This window comes from Dromiciops gliroides, chromosome 2, assembly GCF_019393635.1.
Source record: "Dromiciops gliroides isolate mDroGli1 chromosome 2, mDroGli1.pri, whole genome shotgun sequence".
Lineage (NCBI taxonomy): Eukaryota > Metazoa > Chordata > Mammalia > Microbiotheria > Microbiotheriidae > Dromiciops > Dromiciops gliroides.
Window position 1 is genome coordinate 354,323,973 of NC_057862.1, and position 12,890 is coordinate 354,336,862.

At 40.1% G+C, this 12,890-nt stretch overlaps 1 protein-coding gene across 2 annotated transcripts in view; it reads left to right on the forward strand.

Annotated features, from left to right (window-relative positions):
- The window catches only part of FAF2 (Fas associated factor family member 2), a 76,174-nt gene extending 63,877 nt beyond the window's left edge, over positions 1 to 12,297 (forward strand). For both annotated transcript variants that reach the window (XM_043985937.1, XM_043985938.1), the window contains exon 11: positions 9,010 to 12,297. In XM_043985937.1, coding sequence (XP_043841872.1) covers positions 9,010 to 9,192 — 183 coding nt within the window. In that variant the 3' untranslated portion in view covers positions 9,193 to 12,297. The remainder of the gene's footprint in view (positions 1 to 9,009) is intronic.
- The last annotated feature ends 593 nt before the right edge of the window (positions 12,298 to 12,890 follow it).

Sequence of the window (12,890 nt, forward strand, 5' to 3'; positions counted from 1 at the left end):
TGTGTAATTTAAGATTCTAAATGTGGATTCTAATATGTTCCCCCAGTTTTGGGGGAAACTGACTAAAATCGCTGATAAAACGAGTTTAGGTTTTTTAAGGGTTTATTGGAAAATAGAAAGAAAAAGATTGAGAACAGAATTCCAACAGCCTGGCATTCCTATCTTTCCTCAAATTTCCTGTGAAGTCCTCTGCCGCCACCACCACCATCAAGTCAGGAACCCAAAAACGCGAGGGCTCTCCCGTGTAGGCTCCCTTTCCTCCTTCCTGTCTCCTCCCAGAAAATAGGAGGCTCCTCAAGTTGATTGACTCATAGCCTTGATAGACAGCACCCATGAGCAAACATCATTTCCTGACGCCAAGGAAAAGCCACAGTGCCTCTGTGGCATTTTCCTCATGGCGGAGCTTTCCCACAGCAAGTCTCCAGTAGGTGGCGTCATTCCAATCATTACAAGTAGCTCCAACCAGATGTTTTAAGTGGTCTTTTGATGCCAAAAAAATGAGAAATTGATAAAGATAACTTTGATTATCATATCTCTTAGAAGCGTCAGTGATTTAAAGTAGCCATCAGAACAAGGAGTCCGAAAAAGCATGAAAATTGCCAACAATTGATCTCGTCAAGCAGAAAGATCCTGCAGTCAAGGACAACACCATTTTAGAAGACAAACTATTTGCGAGATACTATAAAGGTTGATATGAAGGGGGGGAAATCTTTCAGTAAGATTAGTATGAGACTAGACTGAGTCAGATCATCTCAGGACGTTTATTGATGAAACTGGAAGGAGATTAACAAATGGACAAAAAACAAAATACATTGTATATGCCCTGCCCCCAGATTTTAAAACAGTAATGAATAATGGGAGTGATGTTCCATATATCTCAGAGGTAGAGATGTCAAACAGTTGGGAAAGATGGATTATGGATACCAAAGAATATGATTGAAAAGACATTAGTAATTATTGACCCATAAGCCAAGTCTTATTTTTCTACAAAGTCTAAATGATCTTTACAAATATAAAGGGTGTCCTTGATTTAAAAAATGAGGAGGGCAGCTAGGTAGCACAGTGGATAAAGCACTGGCCCTGGATTCAGGAGGACTGAGTTCCAATCCGGCCTCAGACACTTGACACTTAACTAGCTGTGTGACCTTGGGCAAGTCACTTAACCCCAATTGTCTCACCAAAAACAAACAAAACAAAAAATGAGAAGGAAATTGATAAAACTTTAGAGATTATATTTATAGCAAATTATATCTGCATAATCAAAACTGTTGACTCAAAAGTCCAGCAATACAAGATATTAATGTGTGTGTGATTAGAAAAAAATTTGACTTGATAGACCAAAATGCAATAAACATTCTACAGGGTGTTTTGTGCACATGTGAAGATCATACAATATTCCTTGATCAGTCTACCCACAGAGATGAGATATCTTTTGTTTATTGGCCCTCTGATTACCAGTATCAAGTGAAGCATGAAACAGGGAGATATGTGCTTGCTTGCCAAAGGTATTCGATACTGTCAGCCAGGATCTACTGGGCAGAGTCCAAATGAAAGAGGGTGAACTCCTTTAATTGTTCTTAGCTGTAGATGATAGTGTGCCGAGAAAAATATATTTGGACACTACAGATGGGCAATGGACTGATGGGAGGAAGGTACATTCAGATCACCTTCTGCTGCAGAATGTGAAAGGGTTAATCTAGCCCTTAATCCTGGATTCCTGTTTTTGCTATCTTCAAGAGAATAATGAATCTTCCCTCTGGCTCTCTTTAAGCTTTGCATCCCCAGCTTTGTTCATTCACCCATTGCTTGCTTCTGTAGCACATACAGCTACTTTTCGGCTATAATGCTTAGCTGATTCTGATTAAACGTGACATTCTTCCCACGTTCCTTCAAACCAACTTACCCTTCCTGTGTATGTGCTTCTAAAAATTGTCACTGGCATTGAGAAGAAACTCAAATCATCAAAGTGGAGTCACCTATATAGAAACCTAGTATCTAGGAATTGTATGAACAGGCTCTAAAAACCATAAACATTTATAGACCATTAGCAAAATAAGCCAGTATGCACTGAGCTTTTTGGTTTTTTTTAGTAGATTTCTCTTTCATTTATCTTACTGTTTTTGAGTGTTTGAACCTTGCAGGCTATTAAGTTTACTCAAAACCTAAAGTATGAAAAGCCCTCAGTCATTCCCTAAAGGTTGTTCCTGTGAGTGGAGGTATTTGTTACCACCCAGTACTGACTGGACATTGTTAATATTTTTCACCTGTAGCAACATCATGACCCAAATAATCAAGGGCATAAGAAAACTCAGCCCTGGCTACAGAAGGTAGCTTCCATAAGCCAACAAGCTTCTGTAAATATTCCCACTTCTACTTTACTTAAAAGGAAGCATGGATGAAAGTATTTTATCATTTATGTTCATATGTGAGAATTGGTGACTTTGATTTGACAAGCATCCTTTAAATGCTTATCCTATGTAAGGCTCTGGACACTAAAGATACAAAGAGGGGCCTGCCTTCAAGGTGCTTACATTCTAGTGGGGAATACAACATTTATACAAAGAATAAATAGAGTAATTTCAAAGGAGAGAATGCTAACCAGACCAAGAAAGACCTCTTGTAGGAGGTGATACCTCAACAGTCTTTTGAAGGAAGCCAGGGATTTTACAAGGTAAGTGAAGAGAGAATACATTTTAGACATAGGAGGCAGGAGATCAAATTTCATGAATGGGAAATAACCAATGGACCAATTTAACTATAACGGGATAAAGTGAACTAAGACAGGATTTGTATTGTGGAGAACCGTAAATACCAGGTCGAGAATTTTGTATTTTCATTAAAGGCATAAGAAGCCATTGAAGATTTTTTCAGTAGGAGATGATGTGAATTTGTGTTTTAGGGATAGTAATGTGGCAGTTTTGTGGAGAAACTGCAGGCAGGCAGAACAATTAGGAGACTGTTGTAAATAGTCCAGAAGAGAAGTAATGAGAACTTAAATTAGGGTAAAGGTTGTGTGAGAAGGGAAAAGGAAATCAATGCAATATGTGATGTAGAAGTAAAATCAAAATTTTGGCTGTTGATTAAATACAAGAATTGAGGGAGATGAGAAGTGACTCTCAAGTTGTGAACCTAAGTGACTGAAAGGATTGAGGTGCCATTTGTCAACTAACAAACATTTATTAAATGCCTATTATATGCCAGGTACTATGCTGAGCTCTGGTAAAACAAAGCAAAAATGACACAGTCCTACCCTCAAAGACCTTACATCTTAATCAGGAGAGATAACATTCACACATAAGTATTTATAAGAAACTTTCAGAGGGAGAGGGGCAGGCAGGCAGGCAAGTTTGGGCTATGAGGAAAAGGTGTTTGAGCTGACATTGAAGGGAACGAACAATAGGATTCTTAAGAAGTGGAGTTGGGGGAAAAAAGGGGGAGGGCAGCTAGGTGGTGCAGTGGATAGAGCACTGGCCCTAGAGTCAGGAGTACCTGAGTTCAAATCCAGCCTCAGACACTTAACACTTACTAGCTATGTGACTCTGGGCAAGTCACTTAACCCCAATTGCCTCACTTAAAAAAAAAAAAAAGTGGAGTTGAGGAGGCAGTTCATTCCAAGGATGGTAGATCGTTTAGTGTTATAATCCCAGGAACTAGAATGTCATAAAGGAGGAACAGCAAGAAGGCTAGTTTGGCTGCAGAGTAGAATTCTTGAAAGTTGGTAATGGATAATATCTTTGGAAAGGTAGGTTGAAACCAGGTTTTGAGAGTCTTTAAATACCAAATACATGAGTTTGTATTTGAAGTAGAAGTTTGTATTGTAGAAATAGAGAAATAATTTGCTTGGTTCTATTCTTTAGGGGAACATCATTTTGGCAGTTGTGGAAATAAGATTGACAGGGCTTAATTTGTTGGCTATGTCAGATGAAGGAGATTGAGGAGCCAGTTATTACTCAAGGGTTATAAACTTGGATAAATAGAAGGATGGTGGTGCTCGCATCAGAAATAGGGAAATTTAGAAGAGAAGTGGATTTGGGGGCCTATATGGTGAGTTCTCTTTTTTTACATGTTCAGTTTAAGGTTCCTCTGGGACATCCAGTTTGAAATGTCCAGTAGGAAATTGTTGATGCAAAACTGGCTCTCAGGAGAGAAGAGACATGGGCTATATATAGAGAGAAGAGATATCTTGGTTGGTATCATCTGTTTAGAGATGATAAACCCATGGGAAGTGGTAAGTTCGTCAAAAGAAAGCTCTAGAGAGAAGAGAAAGTGTCTCAGGAGATGTCCACACTTAATGAATGGTTCCAGCAAAGGAGATGAAGGAGCTGTCTGACATGATGTAGTTGAAACAGTGGGGAAACAGTGTCACAGAAGCCAAGGGAGGGAAAGGAGCAGTGAACAGTTTTACAGAGGATAAAGACTGAGAAAAGAATTTAGGAGTAAATCCTTTGGAAATAGGATTTAGGAGTTGAAATATCATTGACCTTGAAGAAAGCAGTTTCATCCAGGTGGTGGTGCTTAAAATCCTGCACATGATCACTTTTATTTTGTGGTAGCTACCAGTTCAGCATGTTTACCACTTAGGTTTCTGAGGTTTTTCCCAGGCCAGGACCCTGTAGTCAAGTTGCCCAAGGTTGTTTACTGAGCCTATCAAGTCCCCATTTACTATGAATGGACCTCTGTCACTAAAAGTCAGAGGCAAGTCATTTCATCCTGCCAAACCTTTTTCTTTACCAATAAGGCAGGATATCTGATACTTGTTTTACTACTTTTCATCAGTATTGTGCCTTGGAAACTATAAAGTGCTATAGAAATGAATTGATATTAAGAGTAATATCATGGGAGCCAGCTAGGTGGCGCAGTGGATAAAGCACCAGCCCTGGATTCAGGAGGACCTGAGTTCAAATGTGGCCTCAGACACTTGATATTTAATAGCTGTGTGACCCTGGGCAAGTTAAACCGCATTGCCCTGCAAAAAAAAAAAAAATTTTTTTTTAAGTAATATCATGAACTTGGCCCTCTCCCATATGTAGAGTGCTGCCTTTGTGTAATACAGGACTGATAAAACCCTCCATTTTATCCCTTTTTCCAGGTACCCCTTAACCACTGAGACAATTTATGTTGGGTTTTTTTTCCCCCAGAATTTTGTTGGGTGCCATGGCTTGCCTTTATATCTTGTTTCCAAACTGGTCTCTCATTTCATTTTTTTATACTGGATTGTATTCTTTACTACTAAGAAGTTAAGTTTCCTCTTTCTACAACATAGTACTCTTATTTGGGCCAGATATATTAATTGCACTCTTAAGAAATTACTTAATTGCTGCATTATCAGAGAATAAAAACTCACCCTATGCTCTGCACTGCAAGGTAGAATTCTAGTGTTTCAGTCCTTGCATTCATTCAGAATACTAAATTCCTTACAAACTACAGCTTTTACACCCATGTTTTCTCTGTCTCTAATGACCTCATACTGAACTACTATTTTACCAAACTGAATACAACATGGATGGACATTTAGACCCCTCTTCAAATATCTGTGGCTTCCTACAAATAGACAAGGAACCTGTATCAGACTCTTTAAGAAATACTCCTGGGGCAGCTAGGTGGCGCAGTGAATAGAGCACTGGCCCTGGATTCAGGAGGACCTGAGTTCAAATCCAGCCTCAGACACTTAACATTTACTAGCTGTGTGACCTTGGGCAAGTCACTTAACCCCAATTGCCTCACCAGAAAAAGGAAATACTCCTGGTTGAGAATCACACAAATATATCTTGGTGAAAAGTGCACTGAATTTGAAATAAAAGAACCTGTTTAAGTCTCAGCTCTACCACTTCCTACAGATGTGACCTTGGTCAAGTCACCTCAGCCTCAGTTTCCTTATCTATAAAAATGTGGGGATCGAACTAAATGAACTTTCTGATTCATTCTAGCTCTGAATGCTTTGTTCTGCCCACTTACTGATTTAAAAGTCATACTTTTAGGCCCTTTGCCATCAGCAAGATGGTAAGCCTAATGGCTTTTCATTCTGCAAATCTCAGCATCATCTTGTATTCTTTTTTTTTTCCCCAGGGAAATGAGGAGTAGGTGACTTGCCCAGGATCACACAGCTAGTGTCAAGTGTGTGAGGTCAGATTTGAACTCAGTTCCTCCTGAATCCAGGGTTGGTGCTTTATCCACTGTGCCACCTAGCTGCCCCCCATCTTGTATTCTTGAATGCTCTGTTGTTCCTGCTTGCCTCCTTGTACACCTAGATGATAACCTTTACCCATCAGCTCAGCTCTTCTGCAACTACTGGCCAAAATAGATGTACAGGAAGTTTTATGACAGATACTGAATATTTAATGGAAATGTGGCTTACTCTAGTACTTCATTGATTAGAAAGTCAGTCTTCTGACTTTCATTGACTAGAAACCTGTCTTTCTGTGCTGATAGTGGTATGAATATTCTGCAAACAGTTCCTCAACAAGCATGTACAGACAATAATGGGGCAGCTAGGTGGCGCAGTGTATAAAGCAGTGACCCTGGATTCAGGAGGACCTGAGTTCAAATTTGGCCTCAGACACTTGACACTTACTAGTTGTGTGACCTTGGACAAGTCACAACCCTCTTTGCCCACCAAAAAAACCCATAAAGAAACAGACAATAAGTAGATAACCTGGGGAGGGGAAGAGTGCATGGATTCTGGTATCCAGTAATTATAGACATTTTGAAGATTTGGCCATGTAAATATTTTGCAGAGAAATGGTCTACTTGAATGATTGCAAACTGGCCCTCAATGAACCATTCCATCTCCTGTTTGATTTGATTTTCCTCATCTTTCCTAACACTTCTGACATCTTGTTGCTCAGCTTCTCCTGTTGTCTACTGAATCCAATACTCAGCCCAGCCTATAAACCTGGGCTCCTATTAGCTTCAGTGGCATAATGACTCAACTCTTTGACTCTTTGTATTTTGACCCTTAGCTTCAAGGTGGTGGTGGTGGTGGTGGTGGTTGTGGTGGTGGTGATGGTGGTGATGATATAGTGAATCATTTCAGTCATCTGTCTCTCCATGACTCCATTTGGGGTTTTCTTGGCAAAGACACTTGAGTGATTTGCCATTTCTTTCTTTAGCTCATTTTACAATGAGGATATTAACACAACTTTGATCTCTATACTTATAGCAAAAGCCTTCTCCCCTTCCTCCCCCCACCAAATTCTGTCTTATTTACAAATCTAGAACCCAGCTGACTAGATAGAATACCTTTTCATACTTGCTTTTTAGGATCTAAGAGAATGCATGATGACAGCTTCGAGAATGTCTTGGATGCTAAACTTTAAGGGATAACTAAAGCCACATCCATAAGGATGAACTGTTGGAAAGGCTATATCAAGCTTATGTCAATGGGCAGGAAAGGGGGGTAGACCATTAGGCAAATGCATTTGGGGGGAAAAAATCCCAAGTTATAAGACAAATTACTTTAAATTCCCAAAATTGTGGTATACCAACCTAGAAATTTGAGAGAAGAAAGTTAGCCAAATAAAGGCAAGTAGACTTCTGGATTTTTTTTTCCAACACAATATGGTATAGTGAAAAGGTTTGGGACTTGGAAGCTGGGTTGGGGGGATGTGGGGAACCTGGATTTGAATCTCAGCACCAACGTACTAGCTGAATATCCATGGGTAAATAACTTCTTTTATCTGACCCTTAGTTCCTTCATCTGTAAAGTAGGAATAACAAGTACTTTACCTACCTCACATTATTGTTGTGAGAAAAGCCATTTGTAACTTTTTAAAAGTTTAGAAATGTGAGCTGCAATAATAATTATTACTCCAGGAGAGATAGTTTGTTTTTGCATTTTTTACTTCTAACAAAAAACTCCAACCCAAATCCAGGAAGGTTTGGAGAAATTAATGAATGCTAATTAGTCTCATCTTTGGCATTATTACAACACTTACTTTTAGTTCTTCTTTTTTCTTTCTTGTTTTATTTTTTTGTTTGTTTTTGGCGGGACAATGAGGGCTAAGTGACTTCCCAGGACACACAGCTAATAGGTGTCAAGGTCGTATTTGAACTCAGGTCCTCCTGAATCCAGGCCGATGCTTTATCCACTGCGCCACCTAGCTGCCCTCTGGTTCTTCATTGACAAGACAGCCTGGCATATTGAAGAAGAGTGCTGGCTTTGGAGCCACTAGACTTGAATTGAAGTGTTGGTTCCCCTACCTCAGAGATGGATGACCTTGAAAAAGTCCATTAATCTCAAGGCTTAATTTTCTTCAGCTGTAGAGTGTACTATTTACCTCATGTGATTATTGAGGAAAGTGCTTTATAAACCATAATACTATATAAATGTATGTAAAAGTTATATTACTAGAAAAATTCTGAGCTCAGTGTACACAATGTTCTCACATCTGGAATTGAACAGCCTAAAGACATGGGATTAAACACTATTTGAAGTGCATGGTCACTTATTTACATTTTTTTTTTTAAGTGAGGCAATTGGGGTTAAGTGACTTGCCCAGGGTCACACAGCTAGTAATTGTTAAGTGTCTGAGGCTGGATTTGAACTCAGGTCCTCCTGACTCCAGGGCCGGTGCTCTATCCACTGCACTTATTTACATTTTAACATTTTTCAGACTAAGTACCACTGACATTCGATTCACCTCTTAATCATAATCTTCTCTCAAGATGAAGCACTGGGGCTCCAATTATAGTTTCATCCGTCTATGACACTCTTTTTTACCAGTATGTAAATTCAGAAATATTGAAGGCAGCTGTTAGAAGAAGAGCATTTTACTTTCATCATTTATATAAATAATGGTCATGGACTATCTTGGTAAATTTCCTGTAAAGTTTTCTTGAAGGATGGTTAGGACCAAGAGTCCTGAGGATGTTTCGTATTTTGAAATCATAACTGAAAGACCTTTGTATTTCCGAGTAGTAGTAGACATTGGCTACGTGTTGTCTTGAATAAATGAAAGTAATCCATGCTTCTCTCTCATCTCCTTCCCTTTTTCTGTGTAATTATTACAGGTAATCCATGACTTCTTGTTCTCCTTGAAGGAAAGCCCTGAGAAGTTTCAGATTGAGGCCAACTTTCCCCGACGGGTGCTGCCCTGCCTTCCCTCAGAGGAGTGGCCCAACCCCCCCACGCTGCAGGAGGCTGGACTCAGCCAGACGGAAGTGCTTTTTGTTCAGGACCTAACAGACGATTGACGCTTTTGCCCTCGGCCCCACTCCCTCTATCCCCAAAAGAAAACAAAATGAAAAAAAGAGAAATTCATATTATTATTATAATACAATATTTTTTTTAAAAGACTGCTGCATCCTAAGAGGGCAGGGGTGGGGGGACTGGGGATCAGAAACCATGCTGCCTGTATCAACCACAACCTGTGTGGTTCGTGAGAGAGGGAACCAGCAAGTACGTCTGTTCTACAATCCCATTGCTTCCCTCCTGCCTGTGTACCGAGCCCCTGCTTTCCATTCACAGGGAGGGATACGAGAGAGAATGCCTCTTCTGATCGACCCATAACTCTTTTGGTGGGATGGGACACTCCCTCACCAGTTCTCATTCTTTATAGCTTTTATAGAAAAATAATAAAACCACCAACAACCAACTATATCCCAACGTCTACTGAAGAATTGCTCCTCTTGCCTCTATGGAGAGGAGATTCAGGGAAGAGAAGGGACAGACAGAGGTGTTTCTTCAATTTCCCACTACATATAAATCTTTTTTTTTTTCTGTTGCTTTGTAATGACCAAAGGAATGGGGCTGACATTTTTTTCCCTTGATTTTATTTGCTAAAGAGCCAAGCGTTACCAGATAAATTTTTGTCCCGGGTCTCTTATGTAATAAAGGCTTAGTGGGTTGGTTTGTGTTGATGCCCACTCTTGTCCTCTACAGCTCTCCACAGAGGCTGTTGTAGTCTACATTCTTGTACTTAGAGCCCACTCCCATGCAAACACTGTTGTGTGTGAATCAATGGGTGAACTCTGTAGCCCACTCAGCATCTATGTAATACCACACAGAATACCACTACACACAAGTGTAGCTTTTTCAGAGGTCTCAATCAGATGGTTAGTTTGGAGTCTGAACCAAAGGATGTTAGCTTTTCTTTCCTGTTGTCATACAGGAATCCTCACTTCCTCCTACCCCATTCTCTACTCCTTTCTCCCCAGAGATTTCCGGTTACAGGGTTGAGCCTACAGAGAAACAGGAGTTACCCTGTTTGTGTGTAAGTGTGTTGCGGTGTAACTTTATTTTTATTTTTAAGTACAAAAGAAATAAAGGCCTTGAAGGGAATATGGGCAGGAATTATATGCCTAAAGTGGAAGGCATGTGTGTTTCTCCTGTAGATGCTTGCTTGAGGCAAGCAATTATTTCTGTCCCCTGAATGTTGTGTTGAAGTCATAGGGCCCTTGGACCAGAGATTAATAGGCTGTGTATTACATACCTGAAGCTCTAGCCCAGACGTTGAGTTTATGATAGTGAGAATCTAATTTAGGGCGCTGAGGTCAGTATGAGCTGATGGGTAACCCAAACTGTTCTGTAGTGAAACTAATGGCTACTGGGGATAGAGATGCAACCTACTGAGACTGCAGGCCCCAACGTGCTATGGGGCCAATGTATTCAGATCAAGATAGGACTTAATTTGTTGGACCTTCAGACTCCAGAGGCTGCATCTCTTATTTAACTTTAACTTAAGGGCAGCTATTTTATGTTCCACATTATCAGTGTTCAGTTCATCCCTCTCATCAGGGATGTCACCAGTGAGGGCAGAGTACGGGACCACTCAAAAGTCACCAGGAGTTCTGTGAATATCTCATTGGCTTTGACGTATGCAACCATATCTAATTCATCAACTCGAGTAGAGTTAATTTTTTTCCAAGGACTTATTACTTTTCAGCCTAATTTCCTACAATTTCAGGACTGGATTAAAAAACAAACCACAAGCATATATCTTAAAAGCTGTCTTCACAGGGACCTTAGAAAGACAAGCCAAGTTCTTCATTCAACCCTATATGAAGTCTGTTAGTGTCAGACTAGATAGGAGATAATTTTCAATTTAATCCTGAGCCACCCTCCCTGCTTGGAGTAATACAGGTATATCCTCTCAGCAGGACATGGAAGGTTAGTAAATACCTTAATAAATTCTCATGTTTTTCAAAGGATAGTGTTATGCAGAGATGGAGTCCATTTGATCTCATTTTCTTTTTCAGTCATTTCCCTCCAGTTCTTTATTAAACCTCTGACTTGGTTTAGAATGCTCCCCTCCTGTCTCTCTTGCTTTTTGATAACTGTGTGATTGGGTGGAAGGGATTGGGTTGGGGACAAGGCTCTAGATAGCTGCTACTTTGGGGAACACCTTGCCTGTTGTGTTTGCCTTAAGGAGACTACCTGAACCCCCTTCTCCTTCCTTTTCAAACTTAGCCTCTAATTGAGGTTAACACTTGTTCTACTGTCTCTAGGTACAGTCTCCTTCCCTTGAGTTTTACACTTGATGCCAATACAATATTACTAAAGTGGAACTCGGGGCATGGGGGTGGTGAGTGGTTGAGATGTTCATTGAAACCTACAAGAGAATGGTGAACAGTGTCCACATAATCTCTGAGGTCTTTGAGCAGTTGTTTACAAGAGTCACACTCAGCAGCTGGGGGGGCGGGGGCAGGAGAATGAAGTTCAGTTCAGGTCTAAAGAACTCCCAATTTTGAGGTTGCCGATTCAGCTGAACCTCAGTTGGAACATGACTAAGCAAAGATACCTGAATTGAAGTCTCTTGGATTTGTGCAGCTTAAGCATTCTGCCCTCCAAGCCTTTCCTTACATATCTGCAGAATATCCGCAACAGATTTTTCTTTCTCTCCCCTTGTTTGAACCTGGTCAGAAATTTGTGAGATGACATCGGAGAATCTTTCAAAACCAAACCAAACCCAACGAATGCAAGAACCCTAAAAAGAACTTGGAACCTTCGACTGAGCAGTCATTATGAAAATTGCAAATGGTGCCAAGGCCCAAGAAAAAGCTGCAGAAAGTGACCAAGCAGGGATTGAAACCTCTGAATGCAGAATTGATGGAATGGAGTGTTGCCATCTTGTGCTCAAACAAGGGGCCCCACTTAACATCTTTTTTCATCATTATTAAAGACTTGTGAAGAATGCAGCAATGGGAAACCTATCCTGAAAAGGATGTAATGACCCTACCTATACTGCACCTGAATAGTTACGTGGTCATTTACTGAATAAATCTAGTGTACTTAAAATTCTTTTCATAAAGTTTACATTGTATTGTAGGTTAACATTAAATGTTTTATAACAAAGTGCACAAGTAGCAAAGGATCCTTCTGTCTGGGAGGGAAGGGGTAGATGTGTTCTTTTGGGGGCAGTGGGAGGATGACTTAGATTCAGATTATCTGAGTTTGTATCTTAGCTCTTTTACTATCCTGTTGGCCTTTGGAAAATCATTTCCCTTTTCTGTGCCTCATTTAAGAAATCTTAGATAAGTTCATCTCTAAGGACCTTCAATCTCTAAGTCCTATGACAACCTACAGAAAGAGTACCTTCAAAAAATTTCATCTGCTCCTTAAATCATTCCCAGTAATGATGAACCTCATTTCTTTCCCTCTAATGAACTTTTTGATGGGATGTAATTTGTGTGTAGGTTAGTCCCCCATCATATATCAAATTAAAATCTGAATTTAATTTCCCCCACTTCCTTACCCCTTTGTTTCTATTCCTTGCAATGATCAATGAGTGCTGCCAGCTGCTAGAATGGGAACATGAGTTTTTTTGAGATGAGCTTGGTTGTAATCTCAGCTGGTGAGAATTCACTGCCTAGGACCAAACTCTTGACAACAAGCCTTGACTTTCTGAGAATAGTTAAACTTGCTTCTTTGCCTGGTATTCTTGTGTTTTCTC